A 25,413-nucleotide genomic window follows, 5' to 3' on the forward strand; every position below is an offset into this window, starting at 1 on the left:
ACAGCAGGTAGGTCAAAAACATTTTTTAAAACATTGTTTGTTGCAAAACGCAAATCTTATTTCATGTTTTCGTCAATAACGCACACGCAGCCCAAACTATAACATTAGTTAGTCGACTATTACAAGGTATAAAGCTATGAATGTAGTGTTTTAAGTTGAAAAATTGCTGAGTTTTAACAATTCGCAATTGCAAATGCTAATTAAGAATTATAAAAACGATCAAATTTATAAGCAAAAATATACATTTAAAAAATAAAATATGAATAGTAAATGTACAATGTACTTGCATGTCTATAGAAAAACAACAAATTTTCGTTTTGTTTAATTCTTAGGTCCACTACCCTGCCAACCCACAGCAACCTGGGCCACTCTATTTCAAAACCACTCGGATGTGTGCGCTATTTGGAGTGGTCTGTGACACCTTCCCTGCACAAGTGAATTATCTGATTGATGAGACTGCTTGTTCGACAAAAGGAGCCAACATCGTCATATCTTATATTCATCAGTATCTAGAAACCTATTGCCTGGATGAAGAGAAAGCTTTGTTCCACGCTGACAACTGTTGGTATGCAAGCAACAACCAATGTTTTGAAGTTTCATGTTTGTATTGAAAATGTATTGGTACAATTATGTATATCAAACCCTTTTTAATGGCCAGAATAAAAACAACGCAGTAATACAGTACTTGGTTTGGCGCGTTGCAAACGGGCTGTACAAGGAGATTGAACTGAATTTTCTCGTCGCAGGTCACACGAAATTCAGCTGCGATTACTGCTTTGGCCTGCTAAAAAGGAAATACAGAACTAACAGAGTTCCTCTCTTTCTGATATAGGTGAGGTATGTTTCTCATTTTGTCAATTAGTGAAGTAAGAATTTTCAAATCTTGCATGCGCTATTTATACAGAAACTATCTAAAGGTTCTTGGTTACTTAATCTGAGTTTAATTTAATTAGGTAGTAAATGGCTTGGCTTGGCTCGCCTAAACAGCACCCAGCTTGTCATGGATGATCATGGCATTGTGCTTGTTCCAATAAAGGACTGAAGTGGATTTTTTCATGCAAAAAGCAAAAAGATCAGCCGAATTAAGAGCTACCACCAGTTTATCTAATCGGTGGAAAGATTAGGTATAGGCCTACTTTGTTTTGTGTTCTTTGCCATCCTGAATTTTGGCTTTGAAAGTACAACATAGAGAAATTCAATAATGATGTACAATACATGTAAGTGTAATACTAATAGACAGTGTGTGCAGTAATCGTTGTTTTGCTGCAGGCAGTGTCCAAGTAAAAAAGCATGCCAATAGCGTGGAGAGTGAAGATATACAGCTTATGTCTGCAGAGTCAGCCAGGTCAGGGTGGCCTGAAATCATTCCGCCTCCTTGTCTGAGTGTTGAACGTCAGCAATATCTTTTCAAAGAAATCAGAGAGTTATGTGATGAGAGCAAAAGAGATATTGTGTGCCCAGCGCCTATTCAACAGCCATCACAGCTCAATACGTCAACTCAATACATCACAGCTCAACCGCCGCAAAATCCAAAAAGACTACTAGAAAGTCTACTAAGGCTAGCTCTATCGCCCCGATACGGAAACGTAAACGTCATTCAGACAGTAGCAGCAGTGCTAGTAGTTTATTTTTTTATTGATATTATATTATTATATTATATTCATGTTATTTTGATAATATTTTAATCAATTTTAACTTGCTTTAATTTGAATCTAATTTAGCTACTAAACAAGTAACATTGATCTCAAATTGTCTCCCCGGGCTCAGAAGCATGGATCGTCTACCCTAAAGACGCTAACGCATTCATTTCAGTAAAAGTTCTGTGAGTGCATTGGATTATTATTCTAACACTGACACATTTGCATCAATTTTATGCTCAAAATAATCATGTGCAAATGTGCAACACAATTTGGTAGTAACTCCTTTACTGTGCATCAATGTGCTCCTTTTCAATGACACATGTGACCTTGACCTCACTGTTTTATGTATTCGAGTTGAAGTGACATCATCGGGACCCATTTCATATCGTTCGCCATGTTCTCTTCCCTATAGATCTCAACATTCATGAAAATATAATGTCTGTAGCGTGCGGTTGCTATGACATTGCAAAACGTCAACAAATAATACTGTTTAAAATTCAATCCATCAACTTTAAAGACAATTTTCTCAATTTGTGGTGTTGACCATATTGACCAACACCTTCTTCGATAAAAACCTGTATCTCAGGTTAAGTTGCTTCAATTTCAATTCTGAAAACAGTTTTGAAAAGCTGAGAAAATTCTCTATTACATTGGGCTAAAAAACAATTTTGTGATCTGACCTCGTTTGTATTGAAAATGACACGACCTGTCACATATTTGTATAGACCTATTGCTAGTGTTGAATAGCCTTAGTTCCGTGTCGTAGCCAAATCAGCTTTTTCTGATTCAAGCGTATTACAGAAAACATAATTACTAGCTGGTCTGGAGCTTAAAAATCTATAAATAACTTTCCATGAGATGGTATTCTTTTAATACATATTCGTTTATCTTTTAATATCAGAAGTTTTCTGAAAACGGAGTTGTTTACTCTAAGGGATATATTTCCACGCGCTATCATATTTACAGTATTCTCATGGTCCCATAGGGATTAAAGTTTGGTTTCACTAGGTGAGTTGACGAATGTTAATGAAAGCCTAAGTTCTGTAAAGAGCCTAGTTCCTTGCAGTTGACTTCATATTGACGGCTACAGAACCTTCACATAGCATCGACTCCTTACAAAGTTGTCTTGAAGTCTATTATTTATTTATACAGTCAAACCTCAACTTACTAAATTATAGAGATGCCCCGATTCTAAATTCACCAGCCGATTCAGATACCAATCCGATATACCGATTCTTATTAAAAAATAATCCGATTCAGATCTTTTATGTTGCATAGATAGTTGCTCATTTTATTATGAATATATTGCAAATATAAATATAATGCAAAGAAAATATAAATATTGATGTATTTATTTGTTTGTATTTATGGAAAAAGATATACATGTATATATATTCACATACTGACATACCGTGCATCTAGTAACAAAACAGTCCATGTTTCTTGTAATTTGTTATTAATAATGATAATTACTGTTAGTGGTACAGCTTTCTCTGTGATAACGAAGTCTCTTCTATTGCTGATCGAACTGCTGCGCCTGTACACGTTTACAGCAAATAAATGTTTCTTTTGATTACCGTTAGTGATTCAGTGCTCTCAGTGAGACGTTTCTTTTTTCTATCACTATCGATGTAGCCAGTCGTACTGAAGAAGGACTTGTTTGCCACAGATGATGGAAAAAAAATACAGTACCGATAAGCCACTGAGGTTATTTTATGCGATACAAATGACACATCATATCGTCAGCATCAAGAGAGAGATAGATAACTTTATGTATCGACTGCTTAAATTACTTTCATAATGCTAGTAAATAGAAATATCACAGCGCATTCTTGTTTCTCATCATTGTTCTCTTTTTCATGATTGGCTGCAATAAATCATATCGCTGTAATTGGGAAATACTGCACTTTGTGATTACGTCCTGACTAAAGCCAAAAGATTCCTCAGCTGTGTGGATGTTTATCAGGCATAGACGTGAAATAGATTGTGTGACAGGCTCGGAATTCATTAGGTAAAAGTAAGGAACTTGCACTTGATGATTTTTTATTAGTATAGCAGGCTAAAATACGGTTTTCTGCTAAATAGTTGTTCTGTAAAAAGTATCTGAAGTTTACGATTTTTTAAAAAAATATCGGCCGATTCAGATACTTAACACCCATATCAGCACCGATTCCGATATTAAAATCGGGCAACTCTACTAAATTATAAGCAAAAATATTTTCTTAATTTACCGAAATTTTATATGTTGAAAAAAATATCCATATAGCGATACATTGTGTTTTGTTCCAGCACTTGACAAACCATGATTCGTATCTCCTGTAATTACGTATAGTGTTAGAACAAATGCTCTATATGGAATTATATGAGAAATTGAGTGTAAAATCATGAGTTTAGTATTAGAGTAAGTGGTAGTACTTACTCTAGCTTACATCAGATACAGTCTAAATTAACATCAGTTTTATATATTTTTTCATTATATTCAATTTTTATTGCTGCATTGTTTTAAATTTACCGACAAACTTGTAATGATTCAAGAGATTTTGGATGTCATTTTTTCGAAATTACTTTGTATGTCGAGACAGACATTTACGCAGACTTTATACCAAATGTTGAAAATATTGTATGCAGAGGTTTGACTATGTTCAATTCAGACCCATTTATGCATTTATTTGGTGAATAAGAGGCCGTAGTAGTTCTCATCATTCCTCTAAACATAGGATGTTTAGATGAATGATTATTCATCTATTTATAATGTATTCTGATTTCAGGAGCCAATTGGAGAGCTGGCACTGAAAAACTGTGTCACATCAGTTGTTGGTCTCGTGTCCCGGGACAAATGCGCCCGCCCCAACACCATCGAGCTGGTCATTACCAGGCCTGCTACAAAGTCTGATGTGGCCAATGGGAGACAGGTCAAGGATAGACTCGTGTATGACCAGTAAGTTGTCATGACTAGCCGCTAGTTTAGACTAAAAGCACCTGTTTGTACCTGCTACGTGGAATGCCACAGATAGTCCTTATACTGTGGTATCTCGGTATTCGACTCTAATTCGTCCTGTGTTTTTACTCTTGCTTCTGGTGACAACCGTAAACCTTTTTTTTGTAAGAAATATCTATTATTGTTGTAGTTTATTCTACATGTATTATCAAAAATGTGCATAAAATATAAAACCAACTAAGTGTCTAGGCAGCATTCCAGAGTTGAATGTGTATGTGGTAACAGTATGGACTACTCTGTGTGAGTTAATCTGGGGAGGCGATTGTGTAGGAATTTATGTGTAAAGGAGGGTAACGAAACACAAAGAAAATGCAAACTGCGCATGTCTTACTCTGCCAAGAGCATTCTATGATGTTATCTGGATGATTGAGTAAATATAGTTCGGGTGGGGTTGTGTAACCCCCTGAGGTTGTAGTGTATCGTGGAAACTCGCATCCCATTTGAATGATTGTTTAAGATGGTATGATAATAGTCTGAGCTTCTAAGAGGGAGTTATCAGGGGTGATAATAAAATTAGCTTCGTTTACCCGCTTTCAGTAAATCCGTAATTGACTACATATAACTTAAATTTTGTAAATACTGGTAGAGCGCAGAGCTGTGAAGCCTTGCAGAAAAATTACTTATTCACATTGTCAGGGTGAGACAACTCCAAATCAACAATCGCTACTAGAATAACATAAACCAGTCTTGAGCATTTACTTTTAGTGTCGATTTGTATTGACTTGTCGGTGAGATGTCAGCGAATGGGTTGAGCTCACATTGACATCTTGTTCGCTCATGCCAAGTTGACATGTGTGATTTAGGAGAAGTGTTGGTGCTAATTACAGGTACTGGTTTGGTATGGACACCAAAATTGATCGTCTAGAGTGGTGTGAAAAGCTGAATGAGGCATTGGCTAACGTAAGGCAGTGGTACTCAGACGCTGCCAGACCTGTTGCAAGCAAAAGGACAGTCATCTGATGGCTGGGGATGTCTTGGAGAATATTAGAATATGAAGATAGCTCCATTAATACATCACAAATAACACTTTTTCTCCTGTACCGGGTGCTACACCATACCCCCTTCCTAATCGCGCTAATACTTCTGTAGTCTAGAAATATTACACCAACTTGTTATCTTAGTAATTCTACTCGCGGAGACTGTATTGACTATTTAGTACTTGTTTATCTGTAGCTTGAGGATTATCTGGCTTAGATCAGACACCCGCAGGTGACTCATAGAAGACAACAGAGTCTACATTCGTTGGGCATGCAATGCTTCTGTGTGTTCAGTCATATTTTTGAATTGGCCTATTTGACCTCTCGACATCGTTTTATTGATAATTCGTCTTGTTTTAATGATAGCACTTTAGATATTTATACGCTTTGTTTGCTGTTAGTTGCACTTGTACCCATCTGCAGCCTAACTGTATGACACTCATTTTATTTTTATATTATTGCATATTCTGTGGAGCGTTTGACTGAACTGTCGCGCTGCTGATTTTGAAGTTCCTATATTCTTATACAATAAACTCTTTTCTTAGCCTTGTCAAGCTTAAAATGCATGAGTTGAAATAGTAAATATTCCTTTAAAACATAACCTTTAAGCGTACATTAGTTTACATGACATGCAAAAATATCTAATAGCTATAATATCTTGCATGCGTGGTAAAACTGGAAAAGGTTTCCCATTGTATTTAACTAAGATGCTCCATTTTGATAATTGAGAAAAGCACCAGCCACTGCAGGTGCTTCACTGTTGACAGTAAAGCACTGCAGTGGCTTGTGTGTAGTACTGTAATATTAAATACAAATAAATCATTGACCAACCAGGTTGCAGAAACGAGAAAGAGGAAGCATTAGGATTTGTCTGTTCATAGTTGGTCCCACTTAAGCAGAGAGTTCATAACTATATGAGATAATTGAGCTAAGCATATTTACATTTATGAGATAAAATGGGAAATTCTCTGAGCTTACGCATCTGTTTTGTAAAGTACATGTGTTTCTTCGTCTTATCTTTTTCCTTCACTCTTCTATTTGTTGGTGTGATAATACGTAGAGACCAACCATTTGCACTAGAATTTCGTCTTCATAAACTATCTGGCTTTCTAGCTGATAGAAAGAGGCATTGTCATAGTGGCTTGATTGTAATAAATAAATATACTTATGGATGTTTCTAAAAAAAATTTAGCTTCCATAAGCCTAAATTGAATGCAAAAGTAAAAGTTTGGGGAGTTACTTCTTACTGGAATATATTAAATAATGTGACAGAATAACAAATACTGAATTTGGTTAGTTATTAAAGAGTATGAGTCAATAGTCGCTGTACTATATAAAATTTTAGCAATGTCATAAACTAAAGAAACAACTGGATAAGCAGAAAATCTTTTCTCTTGAGTACTTTTGATGGTGGTCAATTCTACAAATGCACTATGTTAATGTTGCCAGATGTTTAGATTTATCTGAAAGGGATAACTCCAACTCTACAAACTTTTGCAAATCTTGTGTAGTAGCTTTGTTTTTATATTATACAAGCTTCATGGGAGTTGAGAGACCTATCTCTGTAAGAGTAGATAAATCAGCCACTTGATTGAGCTTTTGTATTAAAATTACAGATGCACTGACTACCTGCAACTCTGATAGCTCATTACCTAGAGAGGGAGTAATTTTCTCAACCACCCGTCTTGCCGAAAAAACCAACAAGAATGGTTTATAAACCTTCTGTAATAGACCAAATGCAGTTTTGCTGTTTTTCTACACCGAGGTGCAAGAAACAACATAAATGGTGCTTAGCCATCTCTTGGCCCTTTTTAGACTCTAGTATAAGCTACTTGACAACTTATATACCTACAGGGGCTGTGCAATGCTCTAATTTGTTTCAAAACAATATGAAAAAATTTACTGTTACAGTTGATGGAGAATAGATGTGAATAGACGAAACTGCAAGAGTAGCCTGACACGATTGAGAAAGCGGCTTGAGGGATCCCCATAGTGGTTTATCTAAAAACCACCTGTCTGCATGCACACTTAGGTGAGAAAAGAAAAAGACCAGTTATCCAAGTTAGTGAACTAGCTGACTAAAGCAGGGAATGTGTTACATATGAGCACAGGCTGAACAATAATTCATGCTTGCAAACACTGATTAGAAGCCAAAGTAGCCGCACTCAAGTTTCTGTTCACTTGTCTTTGTACCATTTTTACTAAAGAGACCCATTCATGGCAACAAGGTAAGCAACAATGAATAAATGGTGAACTATGCTATCTTACGTAAGGATAACAATGCTGCTGGAATAGAGACTGCAGAGAGTGTGCCGAGTAGGAAGTCATCAGGACATACAGTCAATCAGCCTTGAAGGTTAGCCATGCTGAGGGGGCCAAACAGATGCCAAGATGTTATCTTTCAGTGAATTATTAGTCTTGGCTTGAACTAAACTATTGATGAAACACTCAGACTTTAGGAGCAAGTTTTAGATTAACACTTTATTAAAATTAGCTCATTCCATTTTAGGCCATTCCACAAAAACCGCGGAAACAATTACTGTGAAAGAGGCTGTCCGCTGTTGCTTTGTAAATAAAATCGTCAGCATCCTCTGAACATCTCATCACTTTCACCTGAATTTCAGCTTGCTTGCAGTTGTCATGCCAGGCGCCGTACACAGTCATCGTCTTCTCTACCTGCAGCCATTTAGGCATTCTCTCGTCTGTCCAATAGGGTACTACCGTACCACAGCTCCGATACTTGGGGCATGTGTTCAGCATTCGTCTTCCGGCAGCTCCTGAAAATCTGAACCATTCCGTGTCATTTGAGTGAAGGTCACAATTATACGCTCCTCCTGGCATGATGTCAGATCCTTGGTCATCTTTTCTCCACGATTCTGTGTAATTGACTGCTCGCTGACATGGTGTGAGCTGGATTTCTGTTACAGTAGGTTGGCCAGTAGTAGTTGAACTGGACTCTGGAAGAGGCTGAGTCACCTTTGGAACAGACCCAGTCAGAGTAGGATGCACTGCACCGGAAGAAGCTTTGGTAGGCTTCGTTTTGGTAGGGTTAACTGCAGTAGGGTTGACCTTGGTAGGGTTCACCTTAATAGGATTAGCCTTGGGAGGGTTCACTTTGGTGAGGAGAGCCTTTGTTGTGTATTCGTTTGAAGAATGCCCTTTCGATAGAAGTTTTGCCTTGCTTTTTCTGCAATCAACTAGTTCTTGCAACAACTCCTCGTAAAGGCCTTTTTGAATTTCAACCCGAGTTGAATCATCCAATCGGACTCCTCGTTTTTGCTGAAGGTCGGAATAACACTCCTTAACTAGCAAGTCATATATGTATCGAGTTTGAGCTTTGTAGATGTTTACTTGCTTTACACCGAGTCCTTCACGAAGAATGGAGCCAGCCACAAGGCTGGTAACATTGAGGAAAACTGCCAGCAGAACTCCTTGTAAACCTCTCATGTTCACTTGATTACCTGGTAATGACTAGCTCTAGCTAAGACAGCCATATTTTATAGATAGTGCAAAAGCACCATTAGTTTATCTAGTAGGGACATTTGGCTACCCTATCGCTCTTTTTACATAACAGATGCTATTCGTCAGCTGATCAAGCATAATTGGGCATATGGATACTCCCACAGCTTTGCTAAATGCTTGACTAAATCAAGCCATAATCATTTCACTTCGCATCAACATTGGCAAAGCCAGGTAGAAATATTGTTAATTTTTTCAAATTGGAAAAAAGATAAATTGCATTCAATTTTGCTTTTGACCTAGCTGAAGATTTTTTCTTTTTTCCTCCCGAATTACTTAATAGTGAAATAGATCTGCTGTTTGTGAGGTATCCAATACTATTGTTAGTAACAACCCAGAAGTATTTCATAGAAAATTTTGTGGTAAAAAAAGTACCATAAGCACTATATTAATCCCTATGCATAGTTCTGTAAGATGTGCTGACCTTGACATGATAACTCTGCACTCAGCCACTGGTAATGAAGAATATCCACCAAATGGTGTACACAGAAAAAAAGCCAAAATTGGGTGCTTGGCAACTCATCCTATCTTGTACAAGTTCATGCTATGGAGTTGTTCTCTCATTAAAAAGCTTGGGATTTATTAGGACTTCCATTTCGTTTTTACCTTGTGGGATTTGTTGTATTTTTATGACTTCAGTCATGACTGCTCCTGTTTTTTTACTATGCTTTTGACTTTTATAAAGTAATTAATCTACATACATGTATTTATATTATCTTACATATGTTTATCTGTTAATTATATATTTATGTACGTACTGTAGTTATCTAGCTAATATTGACCATCGCCAATAGTAAACTGGAAGAATCAATGTTAGATGCAAGTGTGCAGCACTTGATGCAGGATGAGTCTGAACCGAATTACTTTTCTTTGTTTTATTTAATATATCTGACCTCATGTTACGCCTGAAAAGGAATTAATACTTAATACGTTTATGATATATATGTATCATAAATCGTTTTTATTTCAATTTGATTTTAATCCATGAGTTCATTTCAGTTTATTTCTATGTGCTCAATTTGTTTTCGTTTACTAATGCATGTGCTCAGGCATGCTCCACATTTTGGCTTTCATTGCTTGAAAAATTAAGTTAAAATACATCAGCTACAACTAATGTAAGTCTTACCTTGCATTTTACTGTTTTACCTGAATATACACATTTACATAAATACGTATAGACATACTAGCGGAATGCCCGGTATTGCACGAGTATTAAAAATCAGCCTATCAACAGTGACAGATAATGTAGCTGCTTTCCACTTGCCATTAGCCTGCCACATTGCCGATCGCTAATTTGAGTAAGCTAGTTAGTAAACTCACTAATAAAAGCTGTGAGAGCAAGCTTTATTGACTTGCGCAAATGAGTATTTCTATCCACATAGCGAAATATATTGCCCAATGAGTTCAACAATCTTGTGTTGCTTAATTGGTAAGATATTTGCCTATTGAATGGGAGATTCCGAGATCAAACTTCCGCGATACTGATATATATATGTAATCTAATATATATAAATGGTATATATATATACCATATATATATATATACATATATGTATATATATATATATATTTATATATATATATATATTTATATATATATATATATATATATATATATATATATACAGGACAGATAGTGCAGTTGGTAAGGTATCGGGACCGTGATCATTAGGTCCTCGGTTCAAACCCCAACAACTGCACTTTTTTGGTGGACGTTATACAAGACCCTTGCTTGTATAATGTCTACAACCTCTATGATGAGTGCAATAACCAAAGCCATGCCGGCTCGGACGTCGCCCGGTCAAACAAGGTCCGCGCTGCCTGTAGCTGAACCAGGACAAGGCAGTGAAAAATGGGCTACTGGTTCAAAATGGATGAAATGGACTCAGACTGATAATACAGACCTCATGCAGTGCTACTTTATGAGTGAACCTCAAAAGTGGGGCTACATGGGAAGGATGCTTCAACTGTGGATAAAAATGCGCCCTGAATTACCACTAACCGCTAAGCAACTTGTAGCTCAGAGAAGTAACATAATCAAGCGGCACCTCATATCGGAACATGAGGTAGATGAAATTAAGGAACAGTTCACCCAAGTAACCTCAACCAATGAGGAGTCCATATCAACACACACTGTGTGTTGATATGCACACAGTGTGTGTTGTACATACACGATCATGTGTTGACTCACGGGTTGAAGAAGACATGCACTTGGACCTTGACCCAAGGGTGAGAGAGCTTGTGGAAATTATCATCAACAAGATGTCAGCTGCTAATGATTATGGAAGCAGGGTACCACTACGAAGAGTTAGCAAGGCCATACCTAAGAAGCTGTTAGAAGACATTAACTTGGCACTGGAGTCGATCTCAACTGGATCAATCAGTGATACTAATGCCTTAATCTACAGTACGGCAACCGTCATCTTGGAGGAGATGGGTATTAAGCCACCGCCAACAAGGCTTCAAGCCATTCCATCCTGGCAGCTGAGGCTACAAAATAAGATCAAGGACTTGCGCAAGAAAGTTAGTAGGCTCAGGGAGAGATCTAACCACAGTTTGGAGCGTCCAAAAAGGGAAGCCACAATAGAAGCTCTAGAATCTGCCAAACAGCAGCTAATAGCACTCTCGGCATGACTGAAGCGGTACACCAAAGAGCGGGATAACAAAAGAATGAACAAACTGTTCATCAATAATCCATCTAGAGTGTATTCCCAGTTTAAAGGTGAACTGCAGAGGCCAATGTCTGAGCCTCCCCGATCTAGCACTTCAAAGTTCTGGGAGAAAGAGACTACTCATAACACCACTGCAAATTGGCTGAAGAGGCTTAAAGAGAGCCATCAACACACTGTGGCTCAGCAAGGACTCACCATCAGCAAAGAGGACATCAAGTGCAGAGTGCAGCGTATGAAGAACTGGGCAGCACCTGGCCATGACATGATTCAAGCCTTCTGGTTAAAGAAATTTACATCACTTCACACTAGAATGGCTAAGCAGATGGAATGCCTAATAGAACAAGGTGACCATCTAGAATGGCTGACCAAAGGACGAACTGTACTTCTGATAAAAGATCCAAAGCAGGGGCCGATTCCCAAAAACTATTGACCAATAACGTGCTTGCCCACCACTTGGAAACTGCTCTCAGGAATAGTTGCAGACAAACTGGAAGAGCACATGAGTCACTATATGACCAGTGCTCAGAAAGGAATTGGGGGCAACACCCGAGGAACCAAACATCAGTTACTGGTGGATCAGACGGTCTGTCAAGACAGCAGGAGAAGGCAAACCAATCTTGCCATAGCTTGAATTGACTACAAAAAGGCCTATGACTCAATTCTCCATAGTTGGATACTTGAGTGCCTCAGTATGTACAATGTTCACCCTGCTCTTGTGGCATTCATCAAGATGTCAATGACCAAATGGAAGACGGAACTGGAGGCTAATGGCAAAAAGCTGGCGAGTGTACAAATTAAGCGAGGCATCTATCAAGGTGACTCCTTATCACTGCTGCTCTTCTGCATATGCCTAAACCCTCTAAGCAATATGCTGGAGGAGACTCAATATGGGTACCAGTTTAAGAGTGGTACCAAGATAAACCACCTCTTCTACATGGATGACATCAAGCTGTACGCTAACAAAGAAAGGGACATTGATTTGCTAATACACCTCACTCAGGTATACAGCAAGGACATCGGAATGACCTTCGGTATTGAGAAATGTGAAAGGCTAATTCTTAAGAAAAGCCATTCTATGCTCACAGATGGCCTGAGAATGCCAAAGGGTACCATCAAAGATATAGAAGAAGGGTGCAAGTACTTGGGGATTATGCAAAGCAACATCAACCACGAAGCCGAGGTACGTCACAAAGCCATTACCGAATACAAGAAACGCCTTCGGTAGGTCTTACGGAGCCAGCTCAATGCCAAGAACCAAGTCATGGCAATAAATACCTACGCACTGCCAGTAATAAGATATCCATCAGGCATAATAAAGTGGACTGAGAAAGCCATCAAAGAAACAGATACAGCAACTCGTAAACTGCTGACCATGTATGGAGCACTCCACCCAAAATCTGATACTACTAGATTGTATCTTGATAGGAAAGATGGCGGTAGGTGACTCAAAAGTGTACAGCAGACAGTAAAAGAGGACGAGCAAAGCATCAAAGCATATGCAGCCTCCATGGCCATTTCAGATAAGTTGCTAGCTGAATTTCAATCGGCTGCTCTTACAACGGACCTACGCCCTGATGATGAGGAAATTGACTGGCACACGAAACCTCTTCATGGTGCTTACTACCAACAAATATCTAAGGTTGGCGATCTTCACCAGACATATCTGTGGCTGAACAAAGGAAACCTAACGGCCAATACAGAGTCGCTAATCATGGCAGCCCAGGAGCAAGTTCTCCCAACAAGGCAACTCCAAACGAAAATCTATCACACTAGAGACGATCCTAGATGCAGACTGTGCAAAGATGCACCTGAGACCATCCAACACATCATCAGTGGATGCAAGCAGCTAGCAGGAAACGCATACACCGAGCGGCATAATCATGTCGCAGGTGTTGTGTATAGAAGTCTATGTGATGAGTATGGCCTTAGTAAACCACAACACTGGTGGGAAGCTCCTGGTAAGGTCAATGAAAATGACCGCGCTAAGATCCTCTGGGACTTCTACACCCGAACTGACAAGCATGTTCTAGCAAACCAACCAGATATAGTGGTGGTAGACAAGGAGAACAAGCGGGCTACTATAATAGATGTAGCAGTACCCAATGACTACAATATAGCCAGTAAAGAAAAAGAAAAGGTAGAGAAATATCTCCCTCTTGGAGAAGAGATTGAAAAATGCTGGAATGTAAGAACAACTGTAATCCCAGTAGTCATTGGGGCACTGGGCGCAATAACACCAGCGCATAAAATGTGGCTTGCCCAAATACCAACAACAATCAACTCAGGTGAGTTGCAAAAAAGTGCGCTATTGGGAACAGCTAAGATCTTGAGGTGACTGCTCAAACTCCCAGGTCTCTGGTAGGAGACCCGAGTTAAAGCAGAATTTACCACCCATACGGGGTATCCGGGGTGAGGAAACAATTTATATATATATATATATATATATAGATATATATATATATATATATAGATATATATATATATATATATGTATATATATACATTCTGCATTCAACACAACCAGCTTTCAAGCTGTGTATATTACGCAGCAGCTTCCCATTTTACTTCTAATATTGCATTTCTCTTATTGCAGAGGAGAGATATAAACATATAATCTGTTCCTTTCATTATTGCTGTTTGTTGTAAATAATAACATCCAGTACATTACAGCTACCATTGCAGCTACCCTATTGCACTGCAGTGCAATTTGACTGCTAATATTGCATTTCTCAACCAGCAGTACCCGTTCTTTTTTCCAATATCACTTTGATCGTGGGCTGTATGACAGGGAATTTCTAGTCATAAGTATGTCTATAGCTACGTGTAAGTATGTCTTTTTAAATGTCTGTATGTAAATCTATATATATGTATAAAACTATGTGTACTAAAAAACTACAAGTTTTGTTAAAACATTTTATTACTTAAAGTTTCGTGCGTTAGGCTTGCACTCTTCAGATAAAATGTTAAAAGTAAATATTCCACTAGCAGTAATGTTGTATAAAAGCTAAAAGCCAGAGTCTTAAGTAATACTGTTTCTTAGCAGGTATTTACTGGCATGACTGCAACTGGATAGCATTTCGTTGCGCTTATTTAACCTACAAGTTGTAGTTTAAGTGTAGTACAAGCTTAAGTTGTAAATTTCTTGGATGTTACACCTAACCTAACAAATGGAGAATATAGACCATATATAAAGCCTTCAGATAAACCCATCTATGTACATGCAAGGTCAAACCACCCACCATGCATATTGAAGAACATACCTAGAGCAATAAATCAGAAATTGTCAACACTCTCTTCAAGTAAGGATTGTTTCCAAAGAATAACTCCCACATACCAACAAGCACTCCAACAAAGTGGGTATGACTACAAACTATCATATTCACCAGAATCCGACCAGACCACCAATAACAAGCAAAAGTGAAGACGGAATATAATAAGGTATAACCCGCCATATAGTATGAATGTTGCCTCCAACATAGGAAAGCAGTTCCTGAACATCATAAGAACAGAATTTTCACCTGGACATAAATTGCATAAACTATTTAATGCCAACACAATCAAACTAAGCTATAGGTGCATGTCCAATATTAAAAGCCAGATCAACGCTCACAATAAAGCTTTGTTATTACCTACTCGTGATGATGACAACTCCAGGACATGTAACTGTAGAAATAAAGCCAGCTGCCCTATGGAAGGCAAGTGCCTAACAGAGAATGTATTATACCAAGCATCAGTCACCACCAACAACAGAACAGAAGAGACATACGTCGGCTTGACACAAAATACTTTCAAGACTAGATATACCAATCATAGGGCTTCCTTCAACCATTCATCAAAGAGGAATGCCACAGAGCTAAGTAAATATACATATATGGCAACTAAAGGATAGTGGACTAGACCACAACATCAAATGGTCAATCTTAAAAACTGCAAGATCTTATAGCCCTACCACTAAGAAATGCGAACTCTGTAAATGGGAGAAGTATTACATAATATGCAAGCCTCAATTAGCCACCTTCAATAAGCGCAACGAAATGTTATCCAGTCGCCGTCATGCCAGTAAATACCTGCTAAGAAACAGTATTACTTAAGACTCTGGCCTTTAGCTTTTATACAACATTACTGCTAGCGGATTATTTTTAACATTTTATCTGAAGAGTGCAAGCCTAACGCACGAAACTTTAAGTAATAAAATGTTTCAACAAAGCTTGTAGTTTTTTAGTACACATAGTTTTATATCAGCCCTGTTTTTACTCAAAACATTGAGCACTCTTTTTACTAATGTGTATAAGTATAACTTTTATATATATATATATATTTATACACATATATATATATATATATATATATATATATATATATATATATATATATATATATATTTACATACAAACATTTAAAAAAACATACATGTACTTACACGTAGCTATAGACATACTTACAACTACAAATTCCTCTATCATACAGCCCACGACCAAAGTGATATTGGAAAAAAAGGGTGCTGCTGGTTGAGAAATGCAATATTGGCAGTCAAATGGCACTGCAGTACAATAGGGTAGCTGCAATGGTAGCTGTAATGTACTGAATGTTATTATGTACAACAAACAGCAATAATGAAAGGAAAAGATTATATGTTTATATCTCTCCTCTGCAATAGGAGAATTGCAATATTAGAAGTAAAATGGCAAGCTGCTGTGTAATATACACAGCTTGAAAGTTGGTTGTGTTGAATGCAGAATGGTTCTGGTTCTTCTGAATGGTTCACTGATTCTGTAAGGAATATATTTAAATCGACAGCAAGACCCAACATCTTCTTCTACTAGCCTTCTACTAACCTTCATCTAGTAGATTAGGTTTATCACAAGGAGCTATGCCAACATCTGATAGCAGTTCAATCCTGGTGTTATGTTTTGTTCAGAAAGTTTCTATTTGTCTGGGCTCCTTATATATTACATCTTTGAATGAAAAGGTAAGAAAATATCAGGTTTTTATTTAGTCTAAGCTTCAATTTGGGGGAGTTAATAAAAAAAATGAATTGTTCAATGGCAGTTTTGTATAGAAATGACATTAGTTGAGAGTTTTGCTGGTGCTGAAACAATGAACTATGCTACCTACAGTTGCTCCAGAGCTCTGGCTTTAGTAGACCTTTGATATATTGCTGAGTAGAACGTTGTCTAGTTTGTCAGAGAAAACACGCATCAAATCATTGTGTATACCTGTTATAAAATCATCACTTGTTGTAATTCGCAGGAGCTATATTTTACATATTTGCGCAACTAATACCGCTATAGTCTATTGTCCTGTCATTATTCTGCATAGCTGTTAGTACTTTGTGTTCAGTTGTTGTTTAGTCAAACAGACACATCCTGAACTCTTGCCTGTCTCATATATAATACATACTACAAGCAACTTAACAATACCCATCATATAGCCTTCAAAAATCAAATGCAAAGAATCAGCAAATATAAATTATCTAATTGTGCAAACAACTCCATTTTTTGCTACATTGACACTTAATCCATTTTGCAAACAATAAAAACACACACATTTTAAAGTGTTTTCTCAATGCACCTAAGTGATTGATGATCGCAACCACTAGTTGGCTTAATGCATGGCCATACATACTGAAGGAAACACTGATTGTGCTACTATATGCGTGGTAATTATCACAAACCTGCATGCAGTATGCAAAACCCCTTTCTCTGATGCAGAACAGCTAAAATAATTCAGTCTGTATTGCCAGCGCCATTGATGTTACCAATCTATAAGTGAGAAATTTGAAAGTGTCTTTCTATTTTCTATTAACATCTAGCGCTGTTAGTCCAGATATTACAGATGCATGACAATTTCAAAATACAATGGTCTAATTTATTCGTCCGTATTGGTACCGTTTGGGCCATTTTCTCTCACTGCTGTTCTTATACTGTTGCAGTTTGCTCAGGATTCAGCTAAACTACCAAGGGTACAGCTATTGGATTGCTTATCAAAACCTACACGCTATGTTTGTGTCTTAGTACAGTAACAATAGCCTGATTCTTTTCTGTGTGGTTGCTACGGAAACTTGAAAATCAATCTTCTCTTATGAAAGAAGATAACTCCTTTACTAGAGAATGTATTTATCCTTTTGAACGGCTATCAACTATCAATAGAATTTTACAAACATACACAATGGACATCAACACACATGAGTACCATACAGTCAAGACACTTCCACAGAATGAGTAAAGTTCTTCCACAGTAAAGTTCCAAGGACCTCTGAGACATAAATACTAAAGTGAAGGAAAATAAACAGGTCATGTGTTCTTTGGTTGCCAGGACTGAATCTTAGGCTGGGTTGTACTGTATGGCACATATTGTTTCTTGGTGCCTGTGAAATTCTCTCTATACTCTCCCATCCATTTATGCTCGGTAAGAGGCTGAACAGAGGGTGGAGTGTCTGTCATATCCGTCATCCAGCGATGCCTGCAATCATACTCGAGCTATGAACATATTTCTATTCAAGTCGCTCAGACTTCTTTCTAAATGAAAGTTTTAAGGCAGCCACCAAAGCTTACATGTACTCACTGCTTTTTAATACTAGTACTGCTACTAAGACACAGACAGCAATTTATTGGGAGTTGTGCCACCACCACTACTGGCATTGACACTGAGTAATAGAAAACACGAGCCAATATGAATACACACACGGCTACATATTTAAAAAAGCCACAAGCCTTGTCTGGAATTAATTAAAGCTGTAACATCAAATTTATTGCTTTAAATTGATGTTCTAACAGACTAATGTGTGCTCATTTTGGGCAAGTCTTACACTGTGAATCAAGAAAAAATCACAAACACGGCAATTAAAAATGTACGAAACTGGTTACGAAAAGAGGAACTCACATTACCAAATTCCGTTTCACATGTTCATGGTAAAAATTTCTATCAAATTATGACAGACGTATACTCTGCGTAGGACCAGAAAGGCAAGTAGCTGACATAATCAAACCTAAAGCATGCTATCAAACTCTGATGCTTTCTGATAGCAACATACGCAAATGACAAAAACAGAAGCAGCGTAAAAACCTTTTAATAGCATAATAACCAAAGTACAATTTATCACAGCCAAAGGCAGCGCAATGAACAAAAAACTGCCAATGCGTAGACACGTACCATTCAGGAGGAATCTGTGAGGCGTTGTAGTTGACTCCAATGTTTTTATTGAACACAACCCACTTGTTCCTCGCTACAGAACAATTATAAGACACTCAAACAAGTCATGTCTGCATACAACAATCAGTGTAAGCTGAATTACTGGCTCAAGGCAGGTGCAGAAGAAGGGGCTGTTTATGAAGAAAACAATATTTATAGCAGCACCATCTTTCAAAGTGGTAACCATTCTTGTGAGGAAGCACTTGCGGGCGCACACGTAGAACCTAAATTCTTATATCCAAGGCTATTGCTGTGCTGAAAACACACTTAGTTCACTGACTAATAAACTGCTGAATATATACATGCATATTCCTATTCACCACATTGTGTAGGCAACTCCTCTACTGTCGTTGATTACATAAGTTTATTGGTAATCTGACAAGAAAAAAAAAACTTTTTAGTTTTAAATTCAAATTAAATTGACAAAGATGGCTACCACGTCCAGAGCCCAATGTTGAATTCAAACTGGATATTGCTTGTAAAGTAGATAAATTTGAGAATCTTTTGAATATCACTGAATAATATCACGCGATATCACTGTTCGCGGAATAACCGCATTCTTAATACAAATTAAGAATACGGTTATTCCTTATTTAAAATAACCGGATTCTCTATTCTTTTGTTGTAATAAAAGTCATAAAACAAGCTTATTTTGAAAACTTACAGACTGTATTTTTAATGGTTCAATTAAACCAAGGAAGTGATAAGAGTGCATTTTCAAAATGAGACTGTTGAGATGAATACTTAAAGGTTGACTTGCAACAAAATTCACATTACAGTTATTTGGTATCAAAAGATTCACCATGTCTTACTCTGTTATGTTGTAAGTGCCAAATATGTGGAAATGTGATTACAAGCTCTTAAAAGCTCAAAAACGAAAAGCCGCCGTAGATTGGAATCTCTTTATTTCAATGACGTAACCATGAAATTTGGTTATCGTCTTGTCACGTATGTTCTTACGTGAATTGAAAGGCCAATAGAAAGCTCAATATAAAACTTATCGTAGAACTAGTTTATGACAAACACTTCGGGTTTTACCGAAGACCCCGTATCAAATATAGATGCTCGCTACTTTACAGTTTTGTTTCGGCCTGGTCTAATCGGCAAGTCGTAATCTGATCATGTGACCCAATACTTCGGAAATGATTTCTGCAGCACTTGTCAATTATCACAAGTGACCAACAGGCTCGCCATGATTATCAGACAATGATATGTACTCCTTCAAGCTAAGGCTAAAAAATTAAACGAATTTTTACGGTAAGTTATAAGATATCGCTGCTAAAAGTGACAGCATTACAATGACGATAAAATAGACGCGTAAGAACAATAGACATAGTTTTATTGAATGCGTGAAGTATATTTGTGAAAATGTTTTGACGAATGAGGTTGCAAGAAAGTGTAAACAGAAGCCATCTCTCACAACTACATCACATTTGAGCCGTTTTGGAAAGAGAATCCAAACTACGGCGGTCTCGTGTGGCTGCGATTTTCTGTTCGTTTTTGAGCTTTTAAGAGCTTGAAATCATCTTTCCACATATTTTGCACCTACAACACAACAGAGTAAGAATCTTTTCATATCAAATATCGGTAATGTGAATTTTGTTGCAAGTCAACCTTTAAGAAGCTTCCAGTTTATTTAAGTTTTACTTTAATTTATTTAAATGAATAAACTAGAAACGATTCAGTCGAAAACTAGAGGATTCAGTCTGTTTAGGATTCATAAAATAGTCTATATAAGCCTATATGGCAAACATTTGTTTTATAAATCAAACAATTACACATTTTCCTGCTTTAAAAATAATTAAACACTCTAAATTTTAGGCTTGATAGCAACATATCTGTATTCTGATAAGCAAAAGATGTCTGTAACTTGGCTATATACAGCAATCGCAGAGGTTCTATTAATATATATGTACGTAAAAACAAATAGCTGTTAAGACAAGCAAACCCCCGACGAAGTGAACACCCTCAAGCGAAAAGTTTGCGGACGAACTAATGGAATTAATGTATGAAACCCTCGACCCCGAAGCAGATGCAGAATACAAACCCATGAAGTACTCATCATTCCTGTAGTACTTGTTTCCATATTTGTCTTCTCCTACCAGCTCTCCGATCTTGAGTTCATCTGTCCTGTATAAGATATAGATACTTGTTCATGCCCGTTTATTTGGTTGTTCAATTTACAAGATTAATATGGTATACGAAGGAAATGAAGTAGATTTAAAATAGACAAAAGCATCAAGAAGAGATACAATAACACAACAGATTCAAATGGACTCCTCACAAACACACCACTAGAAATTCTCGAACTGAAACCAAACAGGAAGATAAAATAAAAAGTGAGCTATATTTTAACTAGGTCGCTAAACAGCGATACACACCTATTTTTTAAACTAAAAGACGCCAAAACATTTTATGATTAGAAAGCTAAGTTAAGCTAGATTAAAAAAGCTAGCTGAAGCAAGAACGACTTTGTGAGAAATACAGATGCTTTGGGTGTTTTTAGAAGCTCAACTTGAGTAAATAAAATTGAGTGAATACGTATATATATATAAATCTCATTGTTTGACTGTCTGTCGTTCGTCTGTCCAGTAATAACGATAAAGTTTTAGATATATGAAAACTCCGCATTGTTCTGGATTTCCACTTAGAACCTCCATGCCCGCAGACATGCGTACTAAACCACTAGACTACGTGTCCAACTGGCCTTTTCAAAGAACAATGGTGCAAATACTATCTACATCGGTTCAAAGACACAAGCTCAAAGCGCTTGGGAAAATCCTATTGGTTATTACTAGCACACTTAATCATTACGCATAACGTAACGATTATTAAGCTGGCTTGATAAACCGGGCATTCAACATAGACCCAGCTCTTATTATAGTAAAGATTTAGACTACTAGTGTAGCAGGTAGGTTACTCAAATTCATTGGAGAATTATTTTATTACCCGTGCAGTGCTGGGCATTCATCTAGAACTATATATGTTGACATATTCGGATTAATATATCAACTTGATGTAATTCTGGGTTAAAACCATTTCCAGTGTATAGACAAATCATATAATGGATTCATAATCAAAGCTTTACATGCATTAACAGTGGGTTTTTGTCAGCGTAAAGGCCAGCCGATGTCAATTGCAAATAGCAAAGGCTCTGACGGTTCAAAACTCACAAGGTAACAGAGAAGATGAGAAACAGACAAACTACTGATCGCCGCGAACTCGGTGAGAAAATCCTATATTCAATTCGAAGATTACTAATTAATTTGATGTCATTCACTGATTGGTCCAGCAGTCTTGATTAATCTAAATGCTGTGTGAAAAAATAACGATATATATACAGGTGGGTTTTCATTTGGGACTTTACATTCTCCTTATGCATTCAACCATGTAAAAATAACGATATATATACAGGTGGGTTTTCATTTGGGACTTTACATTCTCCTTATGCATTCAACCATGTAAAAATAACGATATATATACAGGTGGGTTTTCATTTGGGACTTTACGTTCTCCTTATGCATTCAGCCATGTGTTTTTGAAATATATGAGGTGAAGGTAAATCATCTATTGGTGACAGATAGACTTGCAGATAAAGAAAGATCTATTTACAATATATATGGACTTGCAGATTGGATCTACAGTAGACGCTCCTAAAGCATAAATAATTTATTCTGGAAACCTTTACGTTATAAGGATTTTACGTTATAAAAACAGTAACATATATGTAAAATGCCTAATCCGTTCTACAATCTTCCCAAACTCACCCTTTTGGCCTTTCAAGAAGGAAAAAACTAGACTCAGTTTTTTTAATTTAATGACTGTACAGTAACTGTAGGAATATTGGTTTGTATCAACAACTTTTCTCATTTTCTTTATCACTTTCAGTTGGTTTGTGGTCCATGATTAAACTTATTTTACAATAAGGTGGGAGAGCAGAAACCTTCAATGTTCATTTACACTAATTTTCCATTTTTTCTAGACAGCACGATCTATTTTGCAAAAGAAAAATAATGAATAATATTTTGTCTAAAATGAAAAAAGTTTCTTTTTTATACGCAATAATAGAGGCGTCTGTCTGATCGTCCGTCTATCCGTCGGGTGGTTTCAACATTAGGAAAAAAAGCTAGCTTTCGATGCGGCTACAACTCATGACATGCAGTTTGGTATACCGACACTCTAACACCTGCACAAATTGATCGCCTTCAAGTATTTCTGGATAACTGCAAGGCTATTTGTTCTCATTTTGACATGTTTATGTAACATGTTCATGCTCTATTTTGACATTTTACATTTGGCCTATATATGGAATTTTTTATGTAGTCCGAAGCAGAAACTTCACTACATAAATTGTTTAAGTTATGTAGAATTTACGTTATAAAAGCAAAGGCTAAGGGAGTGTCTACTGTATTTAGTAAAGATATGAAGCTGTAAATAAAGATCTCATCAATTAGTCTCTTTATGAAAAATTAAAAGAAGCAGAAAAATGTGTCAATATAATCTGCATCAAACTGCTAACTTTGTACATGCATTTTGCGCAATAGTTAAATGGCTGATGTAGTATTGCGCAATCCATGGTTGAGTCATACTATTTATTTATTAACACAGTTCACTTACTCAGTTATTACGCAATATTCTATTTTTAGCAACTGACTAATAATGCTGTTTTTCTGGAAATTACTGGAATCATGTTTTTAGTATATAAGGACTGACATGCTGCTGGCTTCATTTATTCATTAGTCACTTGCAATAAAGACAACATCTAATGAAAAGTTTGAGTCTTCTCTTGATAGACCCTCACAAGGGGTCATATATAAGAACTCGGGGTGTCACCACATCTACTGTGTGACACAATGCTTAACCTCTCTCTGTAGGCTAGCTTACAACATTTGTACTTTAATGGTTGACCATTTCATTGTAAGTAGATAAGAGATGTTGATGTTTGTCTTTGTTGGGAGCAAGTTCGGGAGTTACCTGAGCTAGTTTGTTTGCTGTTGGTTGCTATCAGAATTAAAATGTACTGATGGATGAAAAAAGTTGGTTTAGCATCAGACCTATGATAATTTGTCTCAATAATAAGTATGCCTTAGTAAATCCGCTCAATCCGAAACACCCGATTCGGCTTACAGTAGTGAACTCGCCTCGATACACCTAATCTCATTAGGGTCGGCTCACGTATGTCAGCTAAAACTCAGTATTCCAAATACAATGAATAGAGCAGAAGGCAACCATATCATACCATCACTCCGTCATGGACCTCCCTAAGAGATGTTAATTCACACGAAAGTTGAAAAATAAATGGATAAGGCAAATGCTATTATGATAAAGAGAAAACCGATTCCAGGAATGATGAATGTGCTCATTAATATTTTTATGCAACTGAATGCGCAATAAATTTAGATATACGTAATAAATTCTTGGCATATAATAACTTCAATACAAAAAGCTTGATTAACTTGAAAGAACAATAATCTACATAGATCGCCCACTGTGTCATCTCATTATCCAAATTTATTATTACATTCACATTACTGCTATTAAAAACAACTACTGATAACTAGCAGAAAAACATATTACAATATACATGTATACAGACCTGCTAACCCAAGAGTGGGGCAATGCGTGAGATTTGGTTTTGGGGCAATTGATGTATCAATGATAGTATATATAAAATTGTGGAGATTGGGGCAAAAATCTCACGCATTTTCATTTTTTCTTTGGGGTGATTGCGTGAGTCTCACGCCCAATGCGCGAGAGTTGGCAGGTATGCATGTATATCACTTCTGAAAGGCAGCTGCAATGTGGTTGCAACATTTTTGGTTCAAATAGCCAAATATGTATGCCAGAAATGAACAGGTGAACAACAAAAAAATAAATATTCAATACTAAGTTTACTGTACCGATATAAGATTCCCATAGATTTTTTAAAACCGCCATTGAACTTTATTATATCTCTAAACCTTCGAACTTTTGCAAGCAAACCCTCCGTTGGAGCAGCTGCCCGTCCGGCCATGTTAGCAAGTTACATTGAGCAGTAACAAAAACGTTTGAGTACGACGAGGGGTGGTCGTTTTCCGTCGGAGTTTATTTTCAGCGAAAAAAGTCTATAAGCTAGAAACAACCTTGCAGGCAATGATGTCAAATAGAGGCGCGTATGGCCAATGGTGACAAATTGCCCAAGAGATCAATATCTCATGCCTCAAAATTGCGTTAGATCATTCTCGCAAGCTTGGTACATTCGCTCTTTTTGTAGTAAATAGATAAATTATCGTATTATCAAATTAGTGCGATTACGTATCAGTGTTAAGTCAAATTGTTCTATTGTCAATGTATTATTTTTAAATGAATAATCAACTTTTGAATATATCGATTTGTGGACAGGCACGCGTACTACGCACTACAATCCAGGTTGATTA

At 37.0% G+C, this 25,413-nt stretch overlaps 2 protein-coding genes across 3 annotated transcripts in view; one reads left to right on the top strand and one right to left on the bottom strand.

The window, feature by feature from the left end:
* The window catches only part of LOC137390186 (anillin-like), a 37,596-nt gene extending 31,435 nt beyond the window's left edge, over positions 1 to 6,161 (top strand). For both annotated transcript variants that reach the window (XM_068076470.1, XM_068076471.1), the window contains 2 exons: positions 4,409 to 4,578; positions 5,466 to 6,161. In XM_068076470.1, the coding sequence (XP_067932571.1) occupies positions 4,409 to 4,578; positions 5,466 to 5,598 (303 nt within the window). In that variant the 3' untranslated portion in view covers positions 5,599 to 6,161. The remainder of the gene's footprint in view (positions 1 to 4,408; positions 4,579 to 5,465) is intronic.
* Positions 6,162 to 17,902: 11,741 nt separating this feature from the next.
* Positions 17,903 to 25,028, bottom strand: LOC137391092 (NADH dehydrogenase [ubiquinone] 1 alpha subcomplex subunit 12-like). The gene is made up of 4 exons (XM_068077449.1): positions 24,898 to 25,028; positions 21,045 to 21,127; positions 18,959 to 19,031; positions 17,903 to 18,268 (listed from the first exon to the last, which is right to left on the bottom strand). Exons 1-4 carry the CDS (start codon positions 25,008 to 25,010, stop codon positions 18,100 to 18,102), a joined length of 438 nt encoding a protein of 145 aa, XP_067933550.1. The 5' UTR covers positions 25,011 to 25,028; the 3' UTR covers positions 17,903 to 18,099.
* Positions 25,029 to 25,413: the final 385 nt, after the last annotated feature.

This window comes from Watersipora subatra, chromosome 3 (assembly GCF_963576615.1).
Source record: "Watersipora subatra chromosome 3, tzWatSuba1.1, whole genome shotgun sequence".
Taxonomy (NCBI): domain Eukaryota; kingdom Metazoa; phylum Bryozoa; class Gymnolaemata; order Cheilostomatida; family Watersiporidae; genus Watersipora; species Watersipora subatra.